A 25,286-nucleotide genomic window follows, 5' to 3' on the forward strand; every position below is an offset into this window, starting at 1 on the left:
CCGGAAAGCCAAAGTGATAGAAAAGGGAAAATAGTCACATGAAAAATCATGGTGAGACTGAAGCATATATGTTTTCTCCTGTGAAAAAAAAAAAAAAAAAAAAAAAAAAAAAAAAAAAAAAAGGAAAAGGAAAATATTGTACAATCAAGAAAAGGCCTGTAGAGCATTGTATAGCACATGAGGAATAGACAAGAAAAGGTCGACGGATGATTAAAGGAGGACAGATGGCAACAAAATGGTATATCCAGAGGGAGTAATCCCCTCAGCTTCCCCTTTTCCCCCCAAAAAATGAAAACGTGACATCAATATCGCAAGACATAAAATCAAAATATATGGTATGCCGTGCGTGGAGTGTTGGGTAACTTTGGGATTTTCTAAAAGAAAAAAAAAGAAAAACAAAGAGAAAAAGAATGAATGAAAAACAACAAAAATGTGTCCCATGTCAGAAAGAAATTCAACAAGTAAACGACAATATTATCAAAACATGCCACCTTCCATGGGGACCTTCTTCGGGACTTGCGGTAAAGCCGGTGAGCTATTATTCAAAAGTTGCTGCCGGGCCTTGGCATTTAAGTTTCCACCTTCGCTTGATATTTTCCGTAATTTTTGCCGCGGCCGTGGCCTTTTCTCCTCATCAGAAAATACGCTTTGATGATTGTGATGATGAAAATTATGATGCTTTTGTTCATCCATTGGGCTTGTGGGATTTGAAGGGGGTATGGCTGGTTGGTCGTGTCTGTCGGAGCCCTTAAACGCATTTATGAACGTTTGCGTTGTTGTTTGCCGTCTACGTCGTGGGTTCATGGGTGGTATTGGCGGGGTTGATCCGTTGGAGAGACTGGCTCCTGGCGGGAGACCAACTGTGGGCACGTTGGATGTTGAGGAGACAAATGTTGGTTCGGATATCTTAGATTTGTCTATCACTCGTTTATGTGAGCTGCCAATGCCTTGATTCCGTTGGCTACTGATGTTCATGGGGGGCAGGAGAATGGGAGTCTGGTTGGAAGGGTGTACAGGGGAAGTTTCGTAAAGAGGTGGTGTTGCATTGGCGGAATATGGAGTCATCGGAGAGGGACGTGGGGCATTCCCAGTGAAATCGGGTTGATGGGTTTGAGTAGGGAGAGGAGGGTTAGGCTCGTAGTAGCCCTGTGCAGCTGAGCGACTATTACTCCGGAACCTACCAGAGGCCACAGATGCAGATCGCTCAGAAGACCTAGGGTCGCTGACCTCCTCTGATGGCCGGGAGGGAAAGGAAACAGGTACTGAAGCCTTGGAGGGCTTAGATTCCTCACCTTGAACTTCGGAGTGTCCGATAGTATGTTCCCCTACAGGTCCAAGATCATCATGATAGCGAGGTTGGCTTTTTGACCGGCCCGACACATCCGAACCAGATCGAGCTCTACCAGAACTCCGATGGGACGATGGAGATGGTTCACCAGTAAACGACTCTCTGGATCCATCGTTGCTTACCCTTCCCATCGTGCTTGCTTGGGGCTGCCAAGGCCGATTGTGATTCCGAGGTCCAAAATGGGGTGATCCTGAACGAGATTCTCTCCCACGGTTACGGAAGGTCCTCTCCTCATCCTCAAGCCACGGGTCGTTCGTGGCAAGCATTGGTGACGATGAGTTGAGAGAATTGTCCATGCCAAGCATTTTCATCGCTTTTGACTGGGGTGCATCAGTACGACCGGGCATGGGGTTTCTGCCAGCTTTGTTCTTCAGCATCGCGAAGGCGTTACCGTGTTTTGATGCGTAATCTGGGAAACGATAGCCAGAAGATGGACTGCTCGATCGGCTTTCGCTCTCTGCGACGCTTCGTAGTTTCTCTCGCACCTTTCTTCGTCGTTCAGCTAACTCATTCGCAAGCTCTTCACGCTCATTCTGCGTTTCTGAGCTCCCGCACCTTTGATGGCCTGGCTTGCGTTCCTCTTGCCACGGCGCAGTTCGAGTTATCGGGTCCCTAGGTGACTGATCGCGCATTTCGTTGTAGGGTGGGATACCTGATATATCCTGGGGGTTGGCCGGCGACGGTGCTTGTGCCTGCGACTGCGTACGTAAAGCTGTCGCCTGCCCTAGGATTTGCTTCGCTCTCATTGACATAGAGGAGAAGTCAGCTTGCCCTGCCTGCACCGTGGGTTCCTTGTCTGATGCCGGACTGATAGGCTTATATAGGTCATCGTACTCCCAGGGATTACTGTGAACGCTGGTAGCGTGGTCGGAGTCTCTAGCAGCTTTAACAGCAGGACTGAGCTCTCGTGCAATATCTTTGATTTTGGAGACCTCCAGCGAAGGCGGCTGGTAGATCGAATTGTCGCTGTCTTGTCGGAGATGTGTACGAACTAGACCACTTAAACCTAACCCAGAGGGCCCAAGTGTTGGTGAATCGGGGGCCTCACCAACAATCTCCTCAGAACCTTCATTCTCCTCTATAGTATTGAGATCATGGGTTTCTGAATATCGTAATTCGGGAGTGCCAGTGTGAGAGCCTTTGTTGAGAGAGCTCCGCGAGGAGTCTCCAGAGTTGCTCCTAGATCTGAAGGCGGGATGGATATTTTCGAGTGACTGAACCGCTGAAAGCATGGTATTCAACGCCGGTTCTCGTTCATCTTCGCTTCCGTTATCTCCGCTATCTCCGCTCAAAAAGCTTCGGTTATTTAGTTTAGAAGGCGATGGCGATGGTCTACGACTGCTGTTTGCAGTAGACCTTTCTCGGCTGTGCCGAGGCTCGTCTGGGGGATTATTGTACTGTGATACTAAAGTATCTACCTTCGGTCGATGTGTTGAATTGGAAACTTCGCGCGAACGTGCAGGGTATTCCATATCAGGGGCAGCGGGTGATGGAGTACGGCGTCGCAAAGGAGTATCTCTACCCTCGTACATCTGAAGCTGCCGTTGCGTAAATTTGTTGTCGTCATATTGTGTGGCTGGTTTATTGAAAAGGCCCATAGCCGTAGCTTTCCCACGATCCTCTGGTTGGAGTGCGGCCTCCAATGATCTTTGTTCCTCAGATTCACTCACGGGAGGGCTCAGTGGTGGCGAGGCGCCAAAACCCAGGTTTCCAGTAGGTTTCTCCGGTTCGCCCTTATTTGAGCTATCAACTGCTTCCCCAATCACGGTTGAAGCAGATGGAGGGGGGCTTGTAGGGCGGAAACCTGCAGAAGCATATACTGGAGAGCGATGTTGGAATTTGTCATTTAAACTAGCTGAGCTCCTTGACACAGATCGATTTATTGGCGAAATGTCATTAGCACCAGCTCGCTGGCGGCTAAGGTTTTCGAGTCTCGAAATGGCGGAGGATTGTTGGGTGTTGATTTCAATACCTTGGCCGTACCGTCGAGTCTTCGTAGGATTGCGCTCCATTCCAGTTGACGTGGGACTGGGTTTTGTGGGAGAAAATACTGACACTGACTTAGAAATGACTGGAGAATTTGTCCCCTGTCCCGAGTTGCGCTGACCAGAATCAACTGAAGTATTCGAGGTTGAAGTACGATTGACAGATGGCCGAGAAGCCAGGGAACCCTCATCTTCCGTATCATGTCTAATCTGCTGGATATCCAACTCAAGTTCCAACTGTTGTTCTTTCTCTTTGGCCCTCAGCTTTTGGAAGGCAGATAACGTAACATCATTCTCATACACCGCTTTACCCCCCATCCCACCGCCGGCCCCTGAAGCTTCTGAAGCCGACCCACTTCTTGGCGTCGTCGACGCAACCGGTATTTTATAAACTTTTTGTCGCCCACCAAACAAATTGTTCCCTTCACCGGGCCGGGATCTGCTCATAATGCTACCGCCAGGAGAAAAGTCGCCATCATCAGTAGCGTAGCCCTCCCCAGAGGCGTATGAACCACGGCCAATCGCAAAAGATGGCCTAGCTGAACTTCCATGAAGCGAGGATACTTCTGCGATGTCGCCGAGCGGGTTATTAAGTTGGCCAAAGACATTCAGTCTCGACGCTCTCTTTGGAAAGAGTACGCTGTCATCATTGGCCTTCCCAATTTTAGAATTCGGATCGTCCTGCTCTCGTAACATGCTAAATCGCGCAGAGAGATTTGGCATAAGTAAACTTGTTCTGAAATCGTCCGACGATGGGAGGACTGAAGAAAGGTCTAGCTCTGTTGTCGTCTCTGCTTGCGGTTTCTTCGCCCGTTTGAACGTTTTGGATGTAAATAGCGGCAGCGGTTGGCCCTCTTTTTCGTCCTGCCCATTTTGAGCTTCCTTGGCCTTCTTGCGGGTTCTGAATCGATTCATGTTCAAGGATCTAGCCTTTGTTCGTAGGAGGTAAATAGAGGCCTGTCGAAGGCAAAATTGATGATAGTATGGTCGAGATCGGTCAACAAAATAAGGAGTAGTAGGGTAGAGTTGAAAAAAAGGAATGTACTGTATGTGTTCCCCTGATGTGTTGTAACCCGGCTGTGACAGGTGGAGGGGATGCGGAAAAGGAGGGCGATCAACAGAGTTCCTGACTCGAAAAGTTCAACACCTCAGTGAAGCCTACGTGAATGTGAATGCTGAAGTGTTAGTTTCCAAGAGCCACCTAGAACGGTATTTTTGGATGCAAGTCATCCGGTCATGTAGAATGCATACATATGTGTATGCAGAATTGCAGGGCAGTCGAACATGGGCAAAAATGAATCGTAAGAGTATGTACTCAACGTACGTGTTACAAGGACCTGCCCTTTAATTCCCCGGCGAAAAGAATCAATTCAAATAAAATGCGACCAGTGCAAACTTCATCCCCTTGGTTGTCACGATCGGACGGACACGGCAAAATCAAGCGTCGAGGTGCGGCGGGAGGGAGTGATCGTGGTGTGGTTGCGGCGTCCCACCCTGCAGTCTGATTCTGCTCCGTGTCTGAAGAAGATACGACCAATCTGCTTTCTCAACTCTGTATTGGTCGGCAAATCTAAGACAGTTAAGGTCGCAACTTGAAAAGGGCTTGGATAAAACTGAAGAACTGAATGGCGGAAGGGAACAAATCAGAAACGAAAGGAATGTACGAGTCGAAAAGAAAAAAGGAAGCCAGCGAAAGGGTGAGGAGAGTGGTCGCTGCAGGAGGTCCCAAGTAGGACAGACGAGAAGAGAGGCTACAAAGTCTGTCGATATTTAAATTGCCAAAGTTGGAACAAATGAGGGGAATTGGCGACAGGAAGCACGAATGGCAGCTGGTAAATCGAATGTCAACGTCTGACTCGTTCGGCTGATGTTTGGTAGAGGGATGTTTTGAGAATAAAAGACAGCGGATGGAGGGATCAAAAGGGCGAGCAGGACGAGCAGGATGAACAGGATGAACAGGATGAACAGGATGACATACAAACACGTCTCCGTCGTCCCATTCAGGAATTCCAGAATTGATTACGGGGGTTTCGCAGCCGGCGACTTTGGATCGTGCTCACAGATTCGATCGGTTGCTAGCCGTGAAGTTTTCCAACGATTTAGGATGAAAATAGGTGCCCTCGATCAACCTAGTGACGCCTCGTTCTCAATGTTTCTTGTCCCTCGTCTTTGGACGAGTCCTCTGGCATCGGCGTGGGGAAGAAATTTCCACGAGTACTCTGGCTCCACATAGGCTGTGAATTATTTACCGCCGTTTGTTTAGTCGTGGGTTAGCGGCCGCGCGAGGAGTCCCCGAATACACTGTTGGCACAAACGATAGCTAAGATGATAAAATTGATACTTAATCGCTATCGTTTCTCCCACAAAACACAGGGCGATCACCGTCGAACGCGCTCTTATTATTATTATTATTATAAGGATGGGTTGCGGGGAGGCACTGCAGTACACTCGTGGAGCTCCAAAAACAAAGCCAATATCAGGCAGACCTTCAGAGAAATGCCAGAAAGGGAACAGTATGTGACTGCTGGAGTGTCAGGGGTCAACTGCAAGCAGGACTGGGCGTACTGCGTCCATCGCCGTTCTCATTCTCGAGCCATCGATGCTCGCCAGGTGCGTGGCTGCAGCCCACCGCACACGCCAGCGCTGAAATATCGGACCAGAGAGAATATGATACGGCTATGCAGGCACGATTTCACCCTGCAAAATAGATACCGCTAACGCCAATGTTTCCACAGCTTCGAAACCGTTGTTGGTCAATCAACAACGACAAATCCGAGAAGGGCTGACGGGTTTGTTCTCCCGTTTCGAGGCTAACAGCGCCCAGGAATTCGCGCTGTTCTGATCTGGCGTCCCGCGGTTTTCCTGGTGCTGGGGCTGTTATTCTTATTATTAACTTAACTCCTGCTCGTATCTATCCAAACCCCATGGACACCGGGCAGGATTTCCATCACCTTTTTTGTTTTGTAAAAAAAAAAAAAAAATTGTACGCTGCGTACCTTCAGCATTTACCCGTAGAAGGAGACAATATATTTTATTCTTGCGGGCTGCCTGAAAGATGATCGAAGGTCGACTCATAAATATGACGGGTACCACATATGGTGGTGGGTCAGTCTGGGCCTGTGAGCGGAAACCGAGTTTCGAAACAACAGCGGGCAAGGGATGATTAAACAAAATATCCATGGATACGCAGTTCGATATTGTGGAACTCATTTTTAATTTTATGGTTGATCCGATGAGAAGATCCGCGATAAAAAAAAGGTCTTTTTGTTCGTCTCTAACGCGAAACGCAGCAAATACTGTCGCAGTGACTCTTTCCTGTCGTTCATCGATACTCCGTACACCCGAATGAATGAGCGAGGGAGACAAACAGCTGCAATGTAACCAATGATTTCGAACGGAGGTCATCAAAAATTGAAACATGCAAAAAATTATGCGAACGACGGATGCCCGACGAAGTTTCATCTCTCGTTAATCGTTAACAGCATACGGAGTATATATAGCCATAGAGATACTTATTAGCCGCCACATTTCATTATCAGGACTTCTGCAGCCCGCTTAGTTGCGAGTTCATCATTGTCAGTGAGACTCACGCAGGCAATGGCCACAGGATGGAACGAGGTCTCACAGCATGCTCCCTTTTCGCGGCTGTGAATGATATTGCCTTAAAGACGGATAACTATATAATACGAACGAGCGACATATCAAATAGACCCTGATCGATGTTAGCCATGAATGGATTTTCGCAGCCCCCCAATCCTTTGGTGAAAAAAATACAACAGAACTTTCGCCGAATGTTTTGGTCTTTCCAAGCTGCCTCGTCGCTTCAAAATGGCTTGCCTGCGCCCGGCCGAGCTAGCATGTATCGATCATACTAGCGCCAGAGGAACCAGAGAGACGGGCCGCTTAGTTCAGGTACAGAAAGTCAAAAATGTGCGTTCCTTTTGGGTATTTTACAAGAAACCCAGCAGGCAGGCATCAATGACTTATTTGGGACTCTGTTCTTGGCTGGATTTTTCGCAGCGCAGAGCAGACAAGCGTCGGTGAGGTGTGAGCTATTTTTTTTTTTTTTTTTTTCAATAACTACGCACGATCCCAAACGCAAAAACTCTAGGATAGGACACATGGGAGGCTGGTAACTTCCCAAGTTCTCCCCCTGACTCTTCGCCTCCTGATCATAATGACGAAACGCAAAAGAATGAACGCTGTCCGTATCACGATAAAGATCTTACCTACATACATGCACAGGCACCCTCCGACTGCATACATCCCCAGTCTGAAACTGGTGGCGGTCAGTTCCTCCAGAACATCACCAAAAAAGGGAAAAAGGAAAAAAAGGAAAATAAGAAAATAAGGCCTGCACGATGACAATCGGGTCAGCCAGCGGTGATAACAAGAAAAATAATAAAAAAAAGTTGGCCGTATTCCTTTCAATCCCATCTTCCGACCCACGCCGGATTTCACAAAAGGTTGGTAGAAGCAACAAAATCCACCTCCAAAAGGGTCGGGCATTGTTGCCATGGACAAGAAGACGTCCCATCTGCTAGGTCCCCCTCGCGAGGCACAGTTTCAGGTGAATTTGTTCCAGGCCCTTGGTGGTAATCGCTATTCCCCTACTATGTATGTACTCCCCCCTGCTCCCCTGGCCTGGCCCCATGCCGAAATCCCCTCACTCCATGGAGATGGCATAATTTTATTAATTTTCCGTTCCTGGATTTAACTATTCCACGATGTGTTTCTCTATGGGCGTTCATGATTAGCCTGTTCACTCTTTTGCATCAAATCAAGCTACACAGCATTTCATTTTCACTTTTATTCTCTATTTTATTTTATTTTTAATTCCTGACAGCTCTTGACACCTTTGGTCTACAATCTATATGAATTCCCCATATATAGGCTAGTAAACGGTAAGAAGATGGAATAGTGAAAAAAAAAATAAAAATAAAAATAATAATAATGAAGTGTCAAGAGAAGTATATAATGTTGACGAGTTAGAAGGAAGAGTACGGAGTAGCTAACTAACTTAATTACTTTAAAAGAAAGCAATCAGAGAAGAGAACGAAAGAGATTCAATCAGCAAATCGTTATATATTTAGTTTATACAGGTGTGGGAGAGGAGAGCACTCTTTGAGTCTGAGTATCAAGCTATATAATCTGATATGGTGATGATAGTCTCTCATTTTATTGGAAGCTGTTTCTAGCAATTCAATTGTGGCAACAAAATGACAGAATAAACATGCTTCATGTGGTGTATATGTGTGCATGTCTAACCCTCAATTACCCAAGGCAGTCCATAATACAACCAACATAACTATCCATCACAGCAATAAATACGGAAGTAAGTAAGAACGGTTTCGCCCCTGCAAGGTCAAGGCAAATAAAAAAAAAACGAATAAAAAAAAAAAAAAGAAAAAAGAAAAAAAATCCATCCAAGCTTCAAGAAAAGAAAAAAAACTTGCAGAGGACGCATGAACAGACATGGGTGATGGCAACCTGACAAGCTGACATTATCGATACATCCCTGGCATCCAGGGCAATAGTTCACAATGGTGTCGTGTCGAGTTCGTGTTATTCCTGGACCTTTTTTTTTTTCCCTTGTTTTTGCTCATCGCCCTCAAATAATAAAATAACGGAGTAATAATCGTAAATCCGTCGGGAAGCGCGTTCCCAGTACTGTACATCATGGAAAAAATAGGACATTTCCAACTAGTCAACAATAATAGATATATATTTGGAGAAACCCCGTTTCCCTTCCCCAGCTCTCAGCCACAGAATCTTCTTATCCGGATTGTGAGCGGGGCTCCCTGAGGTGGGGAGATGGAGCATGCGGATTTTCATGCATGTATTCCAGGAGCCAATTGTGCTCGATCAATGGACGAAAAGATTTGACAAGAAAGCAAACGAGGGGGATGCAAAAATTGAGTCCTGCAGTTCGAAACAAAATATGATGAATTTCGACCAGGAGATTGTTTTCTCAATATTGTACGGAGTATATCATTATTGAATTTGGTAGTTAACTCCCCGGAGATGTTCAGTGTCCTGCAAGATCAAATAATAATCCAATACGCCGTAATCCACCCAGATCAATCAGTAATATAGTTCGGACGGTGAGGTGAGTCTAGTCTTGGGAGGAAATCATGGAAAATATTGTCTAGAACAATAGCGGGCTGCTCTCGGGATTTTTCTGTCCAGACAGCTGTTGTCAGCAAAATGACTTGCATTCAAGTTCTCATTGCGACGTACAACCCGAGAATATTATTAGATATACGTTCAGGGAATCACCAGTAGATATCCAAAGACATATTCCCCATCTCTCATCGAATCTAGGTCTTTGCTCACCAAGAATCGGACCGGTTCCTAACAAGTACGACCAACACGCCGTCGATAACCGCAACTGTGGGCATTTGGATGCTGCTGTCCACTCTCTTCAAATAAACACCTTGCGGAGTACCCTTATAGTCAATTCAACAGCTTTTATAAGGCTTTACAGGAGACTAACAATCGCGGAACCGAAACGCAACTCCTTCCTTATCGATGTGGCCGAGCACTACACACCTCTCTCGCTTGTCTTTCAGGTGACAACATGCGTTGATGGTCGACTTGCGTGTATGTCCGATGGGTATCCGGGAAGCCATGAGGCCGGGCTTACTATAGTAACTAACTATTCCTTCATGCAAGCGGATGATTAAGTTTGGCGTGGGTATGATTAATTGATCCCGAATTGCTTGGACGCAGCCAATTCTCCACGACACAATCTCTTAGTACCCGGAAGCAATGTATCGTAAGAAATAGAATAATGCGGACTCATCATTGGTCATTCGCAGAGGAGGGATCTCTCTCTCTCTCTCTCTCTCTCTTTTTTGCGATTTATCACAATGATACAAGTATCTGATGTCCGCTCTATGACGCCATAGCCCGGCTCCCCGCTACCCCAGGGTTTGCTAAGATTCTTCCGAGATCTTTTCTATTTTTATATATTCAAGAAGAGAGAGATATATATATATACATATATAATCTTGTGACTCCTCTCGAACCAGGACAATTCTGCCGACCAACCTACTCAACCATAGTCATACCATATACTAGCTAGTTGGCTATTTCGATTAGCTTTTCTTGTCCCCCATTCACTAAACTACCAAAATACTCCCAAAATATGTCGAATCCCCGTGTCCTACTCCTCGGCGGACATGGCAAGATAGCCCGCCTCTTAACCCCTCTCCTCCTCAACCGCTCCTGGGACGTAACCAGCGTGATCCGCAACCCAGATCATACCAGCGACATCCTGAAATTGGGCCAGGGCAAGAAGGGCAAGGTCGAGGTGCTGGTCTCCAGCCTCGACGATGTGAAGAGCGTCGATGATGCGAAGGCCATCGTAGACCGCGCAAAGCCGGACTATGTCGTTTGGGCGGCTGGTATGTCTGTTTCTTTATTCTGTATACATATACATATACATACATACATACATACATACATATATATATATATATATATAGTGCCATATACAGCTAACACAACACAACACAACCTCTCCTTCCACCAGGCGCCGGCGGCAAAGGCGGACCCCTCCGCACCTACACCATAGACCGCGACACAGCCAAACACTTCATAACAGCAACCTTCACAAACCCCTCCATCACCAAAGTCCTCCTGATCTCCCACATCGGCAGCCGCCGCAAGCAGCCCCCCTGGCTCTCCGCAGACACCTGGGCCCGCTTCGAGCACATCAACCAAGACGTCCTGCCGGACTATTACCAGGCCAAACTGGCCGCGGACGAGTACTTCACCGTCATGGCGCGCAGGCGCGCAGCCATGGATGACGAAGCGGAGGCGCGGGGCGGGGCCGCGGGGGAGGGTGAGGGCGAGGGGCCCAGGAAGCGGTTCCAGGCGATATTGCTACGGCCGGGCCCGTTGATGGATGCGCCCGCGACGTGGAAGGTGGAGTTGGGGAAGACGAAAGAGGTGGTGTTGGAGGGCGGGGTGCCGGCGAATGTGAGCCGGGAGGACGTGGCGATTGTGGCGGACCGGCTGCTGGCGCGCGACGACACGAGGGGTTGGTTAGATTTGCTGGGCGGGGACGATGAGATTGAGGAGGCTGTGGAAAGAGCTGTGAGGGATCGAGTGGATGCGGTTGAGGGGGAGGATGTGGATAAGATGTGTGAAGGGATTACGTTGTGATACTTTCTTCTTTTGGTGGATCGAAGGGGTCGGTAAGGGTGAGCTACTGGTGTGTTTCAGTCGCTTCTGCAGTTCTGTCCCTGAAGTGTTTATCTGTTGGTTTGTTTTTACTTTCCATCGGTTAAATCTGCTCTCTATGAATACGTCTCTCTACCCTACCCCCTAAAACGGTTACAGGTATCTGTAGTAGCTATATAACTGATCATATTATCGCCGTTGGATAGTTGGTTGACCCGGCGTTAAACAGAATATCTCTGGCAAATCGTTATTAATATCACCTGTGTCATGTAATAAGCATATATGGAACTATCCGCCACTTGGGATGCAAAGGGGACAAAGACGCTGCATTAAATAAATATAGGGCATAACCCCGCACATAAGGAGGGAATGACATTCAGCCCATAAGAGATTCATGAGATAAAACATAACACATGTCCTAGGTCTGTCCGGGGAGTTAGAAAAACAATAAAACGGGAAGAGAAAAGTGGCTTACACATAAGAGAAAATGTCGTATAAATAAAAATCGGATAATGGACGGCCCATACCCCTGGCCGCCTGATATGCGTGGTAAAAAAAAAAAAAAAAAAAAAAAAAAAAACTGCAGAAAAATGCATCACATCATCTCGAACATGCACAAAAACATACATATATATATATATATAATGTAGAGACGCCACGCGCCTCAGCCATGCTTCAATTTCTTCCCGGTTTTTATTTCCTCCATTTTGACATCCTAATCTGCCCGGCCGATTCCATTTCGCCTTGGATAAGAGGAAGATAATGCCACACTGGGAACGCTTCAGGAAAAAGAGTGATAATTGGAGATGCAGAATGGGGGGCGAAAATGCACTAAAAGCAATGTATTGATACCTTCCTCTCTTTTTCTTCATTGCTTTAAGCCTTTAGCTTAAGCCCATATGCGCATCATCGCCCAAGCCCCAGCCCCTTTCCGTCCTTTCAGCTGCTCCACCAGGCCGACTCCCAAAGCTGTCCACAGCATTCTCCGCTTCCTCAATTTCCTGATCACGGATGCTCCGGCTGAGGCTCTCGCCGTCTGCATCGGCCAAGGTCATGCTGTTAGCACCAGGCCTACTACGTCGTCGGGAGGTAAAACTGTTCCTACTACTACAACTGCCAGCGCCACCAGCATTGTCAAAACTGTTTGCGTATGAGGAGTGGGAGTGGTTGTAGGAGGTAGAGATGGATGTGGGACGAACGTTGGTGATGTTACTACTCGACGGCCATGGGACTTTCATCGCGGTTGAGCTTGCGCTTGCGTTTGCACTTGCGCCTGTGCTTGTGGCAATGGCGGCTGAGCCTGATTCGCTATTGTGTACACTGGAGGTTGAGCCTGGCGAGGAGGCTAGGGCCCTTGAGAGCTCGCTGCTGCCGAACCAACGCCGCTTGCGGACCTTGCAGGAGTCACATGGCGGACAATTGTTTCTTTCCGTCTCTAAGAGGTTATCTTCGTACTGATGTTTGATTGACTGTGATGAAGAGGATGATGGGCCCTTCTCTGGAGTGGGAGAGGGTGGAGGAGTGACTTCTGTGCTGGGAGATACTTCCACGAGCTCAGCATCTCGACACCATTTCCGCCGCCTTGTGTACCTGCCCCAGCCGTCTTGGCCACGGCGGCCATCGTTCCACTATTGCTCGACAATTTAGTAATTATACGAATACATAACTTATACAAGGATTTAAAATAGGATAAAAACCTATTGCTATATAAGTGGGCTGGTAAATACGGAATAGATTCTTACTTTGTTATCGTAGTATATCCAGCCCTCATCCTCGCCAGCACCATTCCCGCTAGTGTTTTGAATTGATTTCGAGGACTTTTTGGTAGGGACATCGGACGGGCTGTTGTCGATCCGCCATTCACTTCCAGGTACCCATCTCCATCTCGCACTTCCGCCTTCTACTTCAGGCAGTTCAAAGTCGTCCTTTTGTGGAACAGGATTGAGATGCTCATCCGTCCATGCGGCACGCTCATATGTGAAGAGTGAATAAGTCCAACCAATGCCCAACCAACGACGTTGATTTTCATAGAGGATGAAAGTGAAACGGACGCCGGATGAATCAGCTCGCCGTTTTTTCATTGAAATATTAGCTGCTGAAGTATTGTTATCCTGTTTGCGGCGGAAAGGGTTTAATGAGAAAAGAGGAGACTTTTCTCTAGCGTCGGAGTCTTTGTCGCTCGGATGAGAGTCGGAAGAAAATCGAAGTCCTGTTATAATGGAACATAAGCGACGGATATTTAATGAGCGCCAGAGTATGACACGGGATATGCGTGCTGGTTTAGAGTGCCATGTGAGAATAACTGTGCCTATCGAGAGTATGACACGTCGAGGAGTGATGAGGCGGAAGGGTGGTAAAGTTAGAAGGATCCAAATAGGGGTTACGAGAACTATTCGCATTGTCAATGATATCAACGCTGGCCTAGTTGTTGCAGAAGTAGCTGTCCGCTGGGTGGAAAGGAAGTCCGTCAGTTCGAGCAAAGGTCCTAGCAAGATATTGCACCTGGTCGTGAATGTTCTCAGGGTTTCTACAATTTCATCCAAGCTCTTCTGATGCTTGGAGGCAGCATCCCCTTCCCCGAGCCCTTTATGCTTTTCTCCAGTAAGGCCTGTTGATGATAATGGAGAATATCGTCGCGAATACATAGCCAGAATTAATCCCAGCACAACCAGAATAGGCCCCGCCCAGAGTAGTATCATATCTCCGTATAAAACAGTTGCCCAGAAGCCAGCAACCAGAAGGAAACTCTCCCAAGGATCCCCGCTAGACCATGAAAGCAAACCCGCCAGCCGGTTTAATGGGAGCAGGAAAGGATGGGAGTAGGCCAGTGCACGAGTGATTGGGGGAGGGGTTGCGACGAGAAGAGGTGATTTCCTGTGGACTATTACCGTTGAACGCTGTCTCGAAGCTAGGGATGATCCTGAAATATTGGTGGGAGAGAAGGCAGCGACTGTGGGTGGAAGTGCCGTAGTGGTGGCCAAGGAGGCCGCCGGGGCGCCATCATCGTGTGGATAGGTAGTCGGGGACATGGAATCTACCCAAGGTGTTTCTGTATAGATAGTTAGAAAACGGAATACGAGATCTACACACAAGCATGTATGCGCACACATTTACATATAAATATGCTCAGAAAAGCGCAGAAGGGTGCGGGGACAACTATTACCGATTGCTGCCATACAACCAAGAACCCGTTAACCACCTGCCCAGAAGGTCATTCTGGGGTGTCACAAGTCACACTTTTGAACAACGTACGGCACAACGTTTAGTTTATAGCGCTATCCCAGTATCGACGAGCGAGGCATGAGGCCGCGGGAGATGTGGAGGAGATGTGGAGGAGTTGGCAGTTGAGCCGGGAGACTTCAAGGTTGGTATTTATATATATCGAGGAACTTCGTGATCGCCCAAGCTCCTTCCCTGCTTATCCCCAGTTCCAACTTGGAAGGTTAGATCCATTGGATGCTTGGCTGACTGTCACGTGCAGTTTCCCGAGGCGCATGTGACGTCAAGCTGCTAGGTAGCCCCCGGCCTGGAGCGAGTTGATGGGGCAGTCGATGTTCAGAGTAAAGATTTCAGAGGGTTTTGATATGTAATGGATGGAAGTGAAAGGAGCAATGATGAAAGGGCTAACCCTAGACCCTGGTCAGCACTGGAGGCAGTACCCGCCGGATGGAAATTCTTAACTGTTCTCTGGATGGGAATCCCTGAAAATGTACGGCATCCCAGGAGAATTCATAGAACCCGCGAATTCTTTGGCATTATCTATAGAAATACTAGTCTTAAAGGGACATTGCACCTTGGGGAAACCTAGCTCCGCTGTCCCTAGCGCTCTGCATAATCTACCAAAACCAATAGGACTTCCTATACGGAAATCGTTCATACGGGTCTGCCAGCACTGGAACAACGCAAGGGACTTGGAATGAAAACTCTTAAATTTCTTTATGAGGATATGTGGATATGTGCCTCAGGGAACACCACAAATCATTAAATCCAGGGCATTGTTCCGCAGACTTCGGGACATGCCATTTCATTGCCATTTCATCTCCTCCTTGAGACCTGGTGTTGTGATGCCGAAGGCAGATTGGTTTCCGATCCACTAAGCTTAAAGTAGCAAGGTGTTTCCAACTTCACACTAAACCGGATCGGGCCTGAAAATATCCTCCAACCAGTTCGACAGCGCAAACGACGAAATTATCAATTTGTTGAACACGACCATTCACGCCCTTGGTCCCTCATTCCTAATCTGCCATCTATCGGGCAGTCGAGGCTGGAACAGCTATTCTCATATTTTGAGTAGTTCTCTGAAGAAATTGGGATGGTATGTTGAATTCTTCTTACAACTTCACCCTGTCTTCCCCTCACAGCCAGACACACAAGTTTACTAACAACAATTATGGCTCCCTCCAGGCACACCGGATCGTAACCCAGATAGTCCTCACGGGCGGTCGGGTCTTTGGAAGAGCCTTTGCGGAAGCATATAAGCAAGCCTCGGCCGCGTCGAAATATGCAGCCCAGGCGCAAAACGGCAACGGAACCGCGGCCAACAACTTCGCCTCCTCGGGTCTTACGCTCGATGAAGCCTGCAAGATCCTGAATGTGAAGCCTCCAATGAGCGGCGAGGCAAACATGGAACACACAATGGAACGTTTCAAGAAGCTGTTTGACGCAAATGATCCGAAGAAGGGAGGGAGCTTTTACCTCCAGAGCAAAATCCTACGCGCCCGCGAGCGGATCGAGATGGAGGTGCGAGATGCCGAGCGCAAGGCTGCCATGGAGAAAGAAGTGAAAGAAGGGTGGAAACCGAAGGTGTATAAGGATCGGTGACACCTCCTCCCCCGCCCTGTTAGTTTCGACATGACGAGGAATAATGCCAGGCTATCTAGCTCTCCGATGTACGCCTCGTCAGATCAAACGACCTGCTTGGGTATATGCACGCGGCTATGGCATCGCCCCGCAAAATATTTTTCTGTTGATATATATCGCTACTACTTTTGGTTTTTACTGCATAGCACAGGCGTCCTTGGTTCTCTTTCTTCTTGAAGCCTTAGGGGCCTCGTCTCAACTTCTGTCCGACTTTATCACCTTTTTTTTTTTCTTTCTCGGCCGGCATTTACTCCGATGCACGATACCGCATTTGTATTTTTTGTATTTTTTTTTTTTTTATCTTTTTTTCTTCCTGCGACCATCATATCTTCCCTCTGCTCTCCCAGTGTCACGTGTGAATAATCGAAGCAGCGACAAAGCATCGCACCCATGTCTGTTTTGAATGCTACTCAAAGCGCTTGCTCGACGACTGTTCCCACACTGTGGTATGGGAGTATGGGAGGGTATAGCGCGTACCTTTGTATACGATATTTAACTGCTTTCCCCCCCTTCCCCCCCCGTACGTTGTGGGCTATCTCATGGACGAACCATGAGAACGGAGGATTCTGTCCACCTTATTGGCCTGCCGTCCGTACGTTTCCAATTCGTTTGTCTCCACTCTTATTTGCTATGATAGACACTTTATATCTGGCGGCTGGCGTTTCATGTATAATACACATTGCCTTTTGGGATTTTTGCATATATTGGCGATAGTAGGGTGTGTAAAAAAGGAAAAAAATAAAATAAAAATAAATAAAAATAAAAGGGAGAAGAAGGAGAAGCAGACAGCACAAGGGATGGAAGGGGTTGGAGTGGCCCAAAAAATCGAAAAGCGCACATTCAGGGCGGCTCTTGTCCACAGTGTGAGCACGGCGATGTATGTATATACCAGTACTTTGTAATTATAAAATTAAGCCAATCTGATCTACTACGCTTTCGATACGAAAATATATTTTTATCTACTTTGTTACCTTGGGAGCTGGGCTAGGTACTAAATAAATAAAAATCTCCCATGGCTCAATCCTAATTTAATTTAATTTAGTTGACTTTTTTTCGACCTGTGTCACCTTCTGCATCTGACCTTTCCATAACCAAACCAAGTACAACCACCTGCCACGCATTAACAGCAATCATTTATTGATCTAGACCTGTCGCGGATAATCACAGGCAGATGACCACATATTGACGACGAGCGAAACGCTCATGTTACAGTCAGAAAGCCGCTCATCAATCCAAGTTGATATCCAGATTTCTGTTTGTTAGATACAAACTTCCCCCAACTTGCTTCTCTAATTCCTAATCGTAGGGCAATGAGTTTGTGCTTCGAAACGGAGCGGAATACTAGAGGTTGTGGGACAATGAGTGAAATTGTTGGTTCCTATCTAACTAATTATTAATAACTAACAGCGGTCGCTCCGTATCATAAAACTACAAGTCAAAGCATAAAAAAAAGAGAAGAAAGGATGACAGGTACACAATTTGGATGTGGGAAGCCAGCTCTGTCATACTCATCAGATAATCTGATAACGAAACATGAGCGACCCAATTAAGGCAAGAAATCGAACGACAAAAAGGAAAAATTAAATATTAAAAGAGAGGAGCGTTTAACGACAGAAACACAGCCCGGGACAACAATAATCTACCAGCAAAAATGAGTGAAAGTGATAAAACAATATCTAATATTGATTTTGTTTCAACGCACTAATCGCATGTTTGTTAGCCAGTACTTGAATAGAAAGCAATTGGAAAGGATTCTGCGAGTAAATACCGGGAATAAGGGTTCGAAATCGTCACAGAGAAGCACCACCAATCCCAATCTCAGAAATATGCTTCTCCATTCGAACGAAGACATGGGTTGACTGCTGGGTTGACTGGGTTTCCTGATATTATATGTATGGCATTATTACTCCGGCGTCTCAACATCCTCCGTCGCCTGAATCGTTCGTTCCTGCTCTGATCCCGTTGTTCGGTTCGGCTCCTCCCCTTGCCGGGGAGACACAAGAGGTTCGTCCACGGAACACTTACATTCCGGGCATCTGCTGGCGGAGAGATAACACCAGGCGAATGTTACGAAGTACCAGAAGTACCGGGATGTCGCTGGATTTCGCCTCTCCTCCCAGTAACGCCACCTGGTTGGCCGAACATTACGGCATTTCTTGCAGAAACGCCAGTAGGTCCCATGGGAATTTTTGACTAAAGTCGGGAGCATTAGCACTGACAGGTTGCCCACTTCTGAACAAGGGTAGAGGTATACCATTTGCCCGTTCGGTCCTGGATATCAGAGTAGCATCTGCGGGTGTATCCTCAGGCAAGGCTACATTAGCAGCATTGTCTGGGCCAGTAGCGTTATTGGGCGTAGTTGGAGCCGTAGCAGTGCCATTAGGTGCAGATTGAACAACCGCAGTATCAGCCATGATTCCTGCTAACGGGTAATGGTCCGATATTATGCTCGAGAGCGCAAACGATCACTTTGTTACGGCGCGAATGCCCTTGTCGAGAACAGTGCGGGAGTTTTGCAAATGTACTTCCTCTACACCTTCCAATTAATGTATGTATAAGGGTTGCAGCCTGTTTCTTCTGCTCTTAGTCTTATTCGACTCGACTCCCATCACACGTTGCACTATATCCCTCTGAAGTCTTCAAGGGTATAACTTACCTAGGAGCAGTCACAGCGCCATGAATGTCGAAAAGAGCTGGGTAACTGGGGGCCCCGCTGCCACAACAGCAGCTCTGTGCAATGAAGGAACGAACAACACGCAGACAACGATATTGCAAGCTACAAAAGACAGTATGGGGATCAAAAGAGTGTTCTATGGGGCTGTGGAAGTTGTTTGTTTTTCTGCGAGGATTGATGTCTGAGAATGGGCAGATGAACAACGGTTCGTGCACCGATGCATCGCGCTTTCCCCATATCCATTTCTGCTTTTCCGAAGCTGCTGAGGCAGGAATGGGCTCTTGAACAGGAAGGAGAGAGAAAGAAAAAGAAAAGAAATGCGGCAGGAATGTCCTAACCAGGGATACCGATTGTTCGAGTCGTTATGCCTGCCGGATATTGCGAAACAGGATGTTATTGGAAGGTCCAGAGAGAACAAATTTAATAAGACATGAGGTTGTATTTTGAATAGAGAAGGCGCTTCATATTCTAGATGCATATTTAAGTGGTCGTGCCCTTAGCCTGGCTGTCCACCAAGGGGTGGAAAGGTGGAAACCGCGGTTGAGAAATCATGCATACGTTCTGCTGTACCATATGAGAATCAGGATGCTACGATCATGCTGCACGTCGCTTGCATGAAAGGAGTGCTATATTTATCATGCATTGTCTGTTGATTAAGGACGGGGGTTAAGCGAGGGGATGATTTTATTGGATATTTGATTGATCTATATGCTGTCCACTTTTATTTATGCAGTGGAGGATTAACTAACATCAACACTAGCAGCTGATCCAACCTTCTAGGGGCCAGTGAATCATTCTGATATAAATAATCTCATCTCTATGTTCTACTGTCTTGATATCTAATTCTTCTATCTGAAACCCCTTTTTTGGTATAACATTGTATTACCTGATATAGCTCTATCCGAGATCCTCGGCCCGCCGCTACCAATTTCTCTTTCTTTCTCTTTTTTCTTCTCTTCTCTACTCTGCATTATGTCTTGTTACTAGACCTCTTAGTTTGTTTATATATTAATATCAAGCACCTTCTATTATTTAATTCAAACCCATAGAGAGATCCTTCCACTCTCACCGCTCTCGGAAATATATGAGACTCTGTGGCCGCCATGAATATTCTCCCAAGCTCAATGCAATAAATAATGAGACCAGTTCAGAAGACGAAATTCTCATTATGGGAAGAACAGTCACAGAACGGTCTTCCTCAAGCCAGGGAAAAATTATTCCTCAGAAAAGGCAATTTGAGCCGGACTGCCTTCCTGTTTCTATGCCATCTTCCCATAATCTGACAAGCACAACTGAATCTAGATCTATCCCAGTTCAGCTTCCCACCGAGATCCAATCACCGTATTTTCGATTTTTTGGATGTGGAAGATGTCTTTCTTCTGGGCCTTAACTGTCGGGGGCTATGGACCCTCGTGAAACCCGTAATTGTAAAATATTTTGCGGGCTACTTGGGCTTTTGGGCGGGAATTCCGGTCATTTCTGTATTGCGGGTTCTTTGACCAGCTTGAGCGTGGCCGTTTGATGTGCGGCGATGCTTAACCGGCGAAGACTGCGGCCTTGTCCTCTTTGCTTGCCAATGAAAAATGATAAGCGATGATATTAGGGACGGAGGAGTCTACAAATAAATGTACGTACTCCGGAGATAGAGCTAACAACCAAGCATAACTACACGTGAGACACGGACAAATCTGCAAGCCGCAGGCCGTCTACGTAAAGGTGATCTGGATTGGAATAAACTGGCCGCGTCATTTCCGACTGTGACAACATCTTGCATCAGACCCCTCTGAGCTCCCAAAGCCTATCTTAAGCCTCCGAGAATTGCTTCCTTCGGTTGATCAAACTGCCTTAGTCAGCTAAAGATCAAGCGAAAGCTAAGATTTAGATCTCTTACCAGCTTTTGTTGCTTCCAGTTAACAATGGTACTAATTGACCTGGGCAGATAAACAAGCCCCCTTGGAGCCGGCTTGAAACCATGTTTGTCTTTCATCTCCTTGAGGGTTATCGGCTGTTTGAGCTCGTAGACAAGTGACCATCTCGTACGCGAAGTCGTAACCATCCCAGTCCTTGTGTTTGCTGTTGAATTCAGCATTACCCAGTCCATCTTCGTCCAGAGGACGATCGCCGGGTTTTCGAGTTCGAGCGGGCTTAGTTTCACAGACATGGGTGATGCTGGAGAGCGGAGCAGTCCGATAGAACCAGATTCTTTTAGCACTAGGCATGAGGCAATATTTCCTGAACTCATAATTCTTCCTTCCGTCGGTAATCTGGGTCATGTAGGGGTCTTGCATGGGTAAAATAACGTCGCTGGTGGCGCGTTCGCCCGGAGCCTTTTTCATGTGTGGCATCAAGAAGCCATAATGTTGTCTACATCAAATGTAGATGTGCAGCGATGTTGAAGACTGGGAAACTAAGTAGGTAAGGCTAGCATGAAAGATGAAGGGGAGCCTGGAATACTTCGCAACACACGTATCTTATCAGGGTAACCTGCAAAACAAAGAACCGATTCGCCCAAGACTATTATAACTGCACAAGCACTCTCTTTTCCTCTCACCAACCACATCCACAACGCACACGTCTATCATCAGTGCTACAGGAGCGGCAACAGTCTTAGCCGCCCCAGTTCATCGTCAATTCATGTACGGAGTGTGTCGCATACCGCCTGAAGAAGTGGCACGGGTTCGAAACAGAAACGGCGGTTTACTTCGGGGCCAGTAAAGGCCCGCACAATAGTCGCCTGTGTGAGGGATGTAAGGATGGGCATTGCAGTCAGATGGAGAGTGATGGATTTTGTCAAAGCAATGCGTGGGCTCTCCATCTACTAGCTCGTAAATTAGGCAGTCAAAAGTCTTTTGGCTGCAGTTGGGTTGCTCGTCTAGAATCGGAAACTGGGGAACATGGGGGATTTACGAGGCAACTTATATTGCTTCCCGAGCCATTATACTGTATGCAAGAGTTGGTGGCTTCTGGCCTAGAATAAAACGTAAATCACATTCTCGAACCCTACTGCCGAGATGTTAGACTATTTTGGGACCTGAAGTTGGCGGCATCAGTAAATGCAAATTTTGGTGCCAAATGCAATTCCACGTTGCAAAATGCCTCTCTAGTCCGGGGCCTTCATGAAAAAGTAACTCACGTTATTAAGTAGTAAGATACAGGCAAGAAGATTTTGTTCTCGCGATAGTTACAACATGTATGGTCACTTGATATCTGTTGAATATAGCGAATGAGGATGCTTATATTGATCCTGATGACATGGTTATTTTGTATGGAATGGAGGCGTATGCATTATACCTATAAACAATTAGCTGCTCCTGGCTGGGCGAAAACATAAATTCAAAAATTCAAAAATAAAAAGAAATCACAAGAATAATGGAAATAAATAAAACAGAACAAAACAAAATGCGGCATATGACGCTTGCATATTGAAATTGAAGATGTCGTAACAGGGATGAAAAAATGATGAGGCAATCAGATAACCAAGCATAACTATCATTCATTCATCAATTGGCTAACCTAAGATATACAAGCTGATGATACAGAAACGCATTTTTCACTTCTCAACTGGCTCCAATGGGGATGGAAGCAATATAGCCTCTATGTCCTTAACATCGACATCCTTTTCGACTGCCTCTATCATAAACACTGGTTTTGCAAGCCGGCTCATCCATGTCGCAGTGGTTGTCACAGGGGGTATTTACAAACCCTTTCCCGGGACTCTCCCAGGTATAATTCACCCAGTCCGGCCCGAGGATTTCGCGAATCCCTTCGGCCAGCTTTAATATGCGCTGGCGTCTGTCTCGGGACCACTTGCGGTCGGCGATATCACCGGATGGGGTAAGAGCGCTGGGAGTCTTAGACGCGGCGGTGGATGATGAAGGACTAGAGGCACCAGTTGCCACCATAGTTCCTTCGGATAAATATTCCACCTCCTCGGAAGTGGGAGCATCGTCCTTGTCTCCTTTGTCCTCCAGGCCATCGATAATACTTCGCCAAACACGAAGAGTTTCATCCAGCTCATCAATATTGCTCACACCCATGACGCTGACCCCTAGTCTCCGTCCGACACCATGTGTAACAGCAGAGGTGAATCCCGGATCTGCATCCGGGAAACGCGCAAGCGGTGGCCCCAGGACACCAACAGGTGAGCCCTCACGTAACCATGACTCGAGAGCATACCGTATAGCGACAACTTCAATTTTTTCGCCCTGGTGCGCTACCCACTCACTTGCAGCAAGTATAGCATTTCGTAGCCCATCAGGCGCAGGATGGAAATCACCCATACTCCCAATTGGGACACCTTTGCGCCTCAGCAGGCCCATTCCTAGTGGGGAGGCATTGGGAACCACGTCGACTCCCGCAGCAACAAGGCGCGATAGGCCCTCCACAGCAAGTTTTGTGTTTTGCAATGTAAAATTAGCATACGACATCACGGCATCCAGCGGTTCACCGGTTTCTTCTAAAACCATCTCTGCAAGCGAACACAAAATGTCCACAGGGTATCCTGATATCCCGATATAACGGATTGACCCCTCCACATCCCGTATTCTGCGCAACTCCACAACCGCGCCTAAAACCTCCGCCGGAGAAACAAACTCGACATCGTGACAGTATACGACGTCTAGGTAGGATGTATCAAGCCGGGATAAGCTGCGTTTTATACTTTTTCGTATCCATGCCGGAGAGTAGTTGAAGGACTGTGCAGCGATGCGACCAACCTTGGTGAGCAGACGGTAGGTGTATCGCGGAAAATTGGAACGCACGAAGTAGGCGGATAGAGCACGACCCAGCAATTCCTCCGCTGGCCCGTAGTAAGGTGATGTGTCAAAAGCCCTGATACCGGCAGACAATGCGCGGTGGACTATCGCAGTTGTGGCGAGGGCATATGGGTCAGCATTGTACTGTGAGTTAAAGGTCGCTGTTCCGAAAATGATGGGCGGTAAATCCGCTGAGAGCGGTACAGAAGGTCGTCCCATGCCCCTCAGTTCATGGGTACTACTAGTATCTGCCAGACAGCAGCAATGAATAAGCGACGAAAGGTTGTCAGGCTATATAGTGTCTGGTTAGAGAATACTTGTAATATAGTAGAAGGAGGGGTAAATCTTAAGCCTGCTGCTGCATTGTAAAAATGGGCTTGAATTAGGTAGGGAGGGGGGAAAAGGCCAAGCGACGAGGGAAAACCTCAACTGACCCTCCTCGCCTTGAAGGGAACGGAGGAAAAAGAGTGCGATATGCCAAAGTCCATTTTGTCCTGCCTCTTTTCTCGGGTAGACTACCATGGAACGGGGGAAGGGCAACCCGTCGATTCTATTCACATTATACTTGAGTGTCAAATCTTCTATCCTCAAGTCTAAATATCAGGTTCTATTGATCACTATAGATCTTGACCATCACTTACTGTTTCAATTTAATTTCAGTTATATTCATATTTAATCTTCTTATATCCTAGCTATAAGATGTTGGAGAACTTGAGTGATCTTGCTCACTGACTTGCTAAGCAATGCACTGGCCCAAGCGAGGAATCCATTGATCCAACTGCACAAGAGCGCCTAGACGGCGTCGTGAACGTCACCTACCTAGGGCAATCATATTTTGAACCGGAAGCAGTGGACGCGCTTACAGCGGCTGTCGTGGGTCACGGTGGAGAAACGTTGAAGGGGAGAGTCGAACGCACCATGGAGGAACGGTTCAACCGTCCCTCGAAATGAAGCAAGCGGCGGAGATTTTCGAGTTTGTACAGCACATGATTGAGCACAGATTTTCGAGAAAGTGCTTGATACTAAATTATCCCCCCAAAACTATCCAAAGACTTTTAAATCAAATCGCTGGTCTCTAACATGTGGGCTGAGACTGAAGAGCGAAGAAGACCCTTGGGATGGATCAGGAAATGGGCCTCTGAGGTCGGCAGGCAAGAAGGGCAAGGAAAAGATAACACAAGACGCGACAGAATGGGTCTCTAATCACAGATCGTACCGAAGATGTGCGGATTATATTACAGCGTATGTCATGCAATGTACGGAGTACAGAGTACGGAGTAGTTATTCGATCTTTTTATATGGAAATTGGTGGTTCTTGGCTGAGTGCAACGAGGCTCCCTCCCTGTCCCTCAGGCCATGCAGCGATCACATTTGTTTCAGATTTACATAGTTCTTTGATGCTGTGTGACAGGTCTGATAAAATCCCCGATCAAAATGCGAGAGGCAGTTCTCTGTGCCGCTTGTCGAAGCAAATT

General features: G+C 47.1%; 7 protein-coding genes across 7 annotated transcripts; 3 read left to right on the top strand and 4 right to left on the bottom strand.

Annotated features, from left to right (window-relative positions):
• Positions 1 to 477: 477 nt before the first annotated feature.
• HCAG_08097 (predicted protein) lies at positions 478 to 4,248 on the bottom strand (the record flags this gene model as incomplete). The annotated part of the gene is made up of 3 exons (XM_001536938.1): positions 478 to 1,146; positions 1,182 to 1,325; positions 1,471 to 4,248. The coding sequence occupies 3 exons, from the start codon at positions 4,246 to 4,248 to the stop codon at positions 478 to 480; spliced, it is 3,591 nt and encodes a 1,196-aa protein (XP_001536988.1).
• A 2,913-nt stretch (positions 4,249 to 7,161) lies between these two features.
• Positions 7,162 to 8,483, top strand: HCAG_08098 (predicted protein; the record flags this gene model as incomplete). The annotated part of the gene is made up of 6 exons (XM_001536939.1): positions 7,162 to 7,263; positions 7,579 to 7,621; positions 7,746 to 7,799; positions 7,833 to 7,950; positions 8,300 to 8,333; positions 8,436 to 8,483. 6 exons carry the CDS (start codon positions 7,162 to 7,164, stop codon positions 8,481 to 8,483), a joined length of 399 nt encoding a protein of 132 aa, XP_001536989.1.
• Positions 8,484 to 10,483: 2,000 nt separating this feature from the next.
• Positions 10,484 to 11,505, top strand: HCAG_08099 (predicted protein; the record flags this gene model as incomplete). The annotated part of the gene is made up of 2 exons (XM_001536940.1): positions 10,484 to 10,742; positions 10,871 to 11,505. The coding sequence occupies 2 exons, from the start codon at positions 10,484 to 10,486 to the stop codon at positions 11,503 to 11,505; spliced, it is 894 nt and encodes a 297-aa protein (XP_001536990.1).
• A 902-nt stretch (positions 11,506 to 12,407) lies between these two features.
• On the bottom strand, positions 12,408 to 13,604 carry HCAG_08100 (predicted protein; the record flags this gene model as incomplete). Its single annotated transcript, XM_001536941.1, has 2 exons — positions 12,408 to 13,151; positions 13,266 to 13,604. 2 exons carry the CDS (start codon positions 13,602 to 13,604, stop codon positions 12,408 to 12,410), a joined length of 1,083 nt encoding a protein of 360 aa, XP_001536991.1.
• A 2,231-nt stretch (positions 13,605 to 15,835) lies between these two features.
• HCAG_08101 (mitochondrial import inner membrane translocase subunit tim-16) lies at positions 15,836 to 16,344 on the top strand (the record flags this gene model as incomplete). The annotated part of the gene is made up of 2 exons (XM_001536942.1): positions 15,836 to 15,838; positions 15,928 to 16,344. The coding sequence occupies 2 exons, from the start codon at positions 15,836 to 15,838 to the stop codon at positions 16,342 to 16,344; spliced, it is 420 nt and encodes a 139-aa protein (XP_001536992.1).
• A 4,635-nt stretch (positions 16,345 to 20,979) lies between these two features.
• On the bottom strand, positions 20,980 to 21,818 carry HCAG_08102 (predicted protein; the record flags this gene model as incomplete). Its single annotated transcript, XM_001536943.1, has 4 exons — positions 20,980 to 21,361; positions 21,426 to 21,456; positions 21,609 to 21,663; positions 21,714 to 21,818. 4 exons carry the CDS (start codon positions 21,816 to 21,818, stop codon positions 20,980 to 20,982), a joined length of 573 nt encoding a protein of 190 aa, XP_001536993.1.
• An 841-nt stretch (positions 21,819 to 22,659) lies between these two features.
• HCAG_08103 (conserved hypothetical protein) lies at positions 22,660 to 24,481 on the bottom strand (the record flags this gene model as incomplete). The annotated part of the gene is made up of 3 exons (XM_001536944.1): positions 22,660 to 24,059; positions 24,246 to 24,361; positions 24,453 to 24,481. 3 exons carry the CDS (start codon positions 24,479 to 24,481, stop codon positions 22,660 to 22,662), a joined length of 1,545 nt encoding a protein of 514 aa, XP_001536994.1.
• Positions 24,482 to 25,286: the final 805 nt, after the last annotated feature.

This window comes from Histoplasma capsulatum, genomic scaffold (assembly GCF_000149585.1).
Source record: "Histoplasma capsulatum NAm1 scaffold_10 genomic scaffold, whole genome shotgun sequence".
Lineage (NCBI taxonomy): Eukaryota > Fungi > Ascomycota > Eurotiomycetes > Onygenales > Ajellomycetaceae > Histoplasma > Histoplasma mississippiense.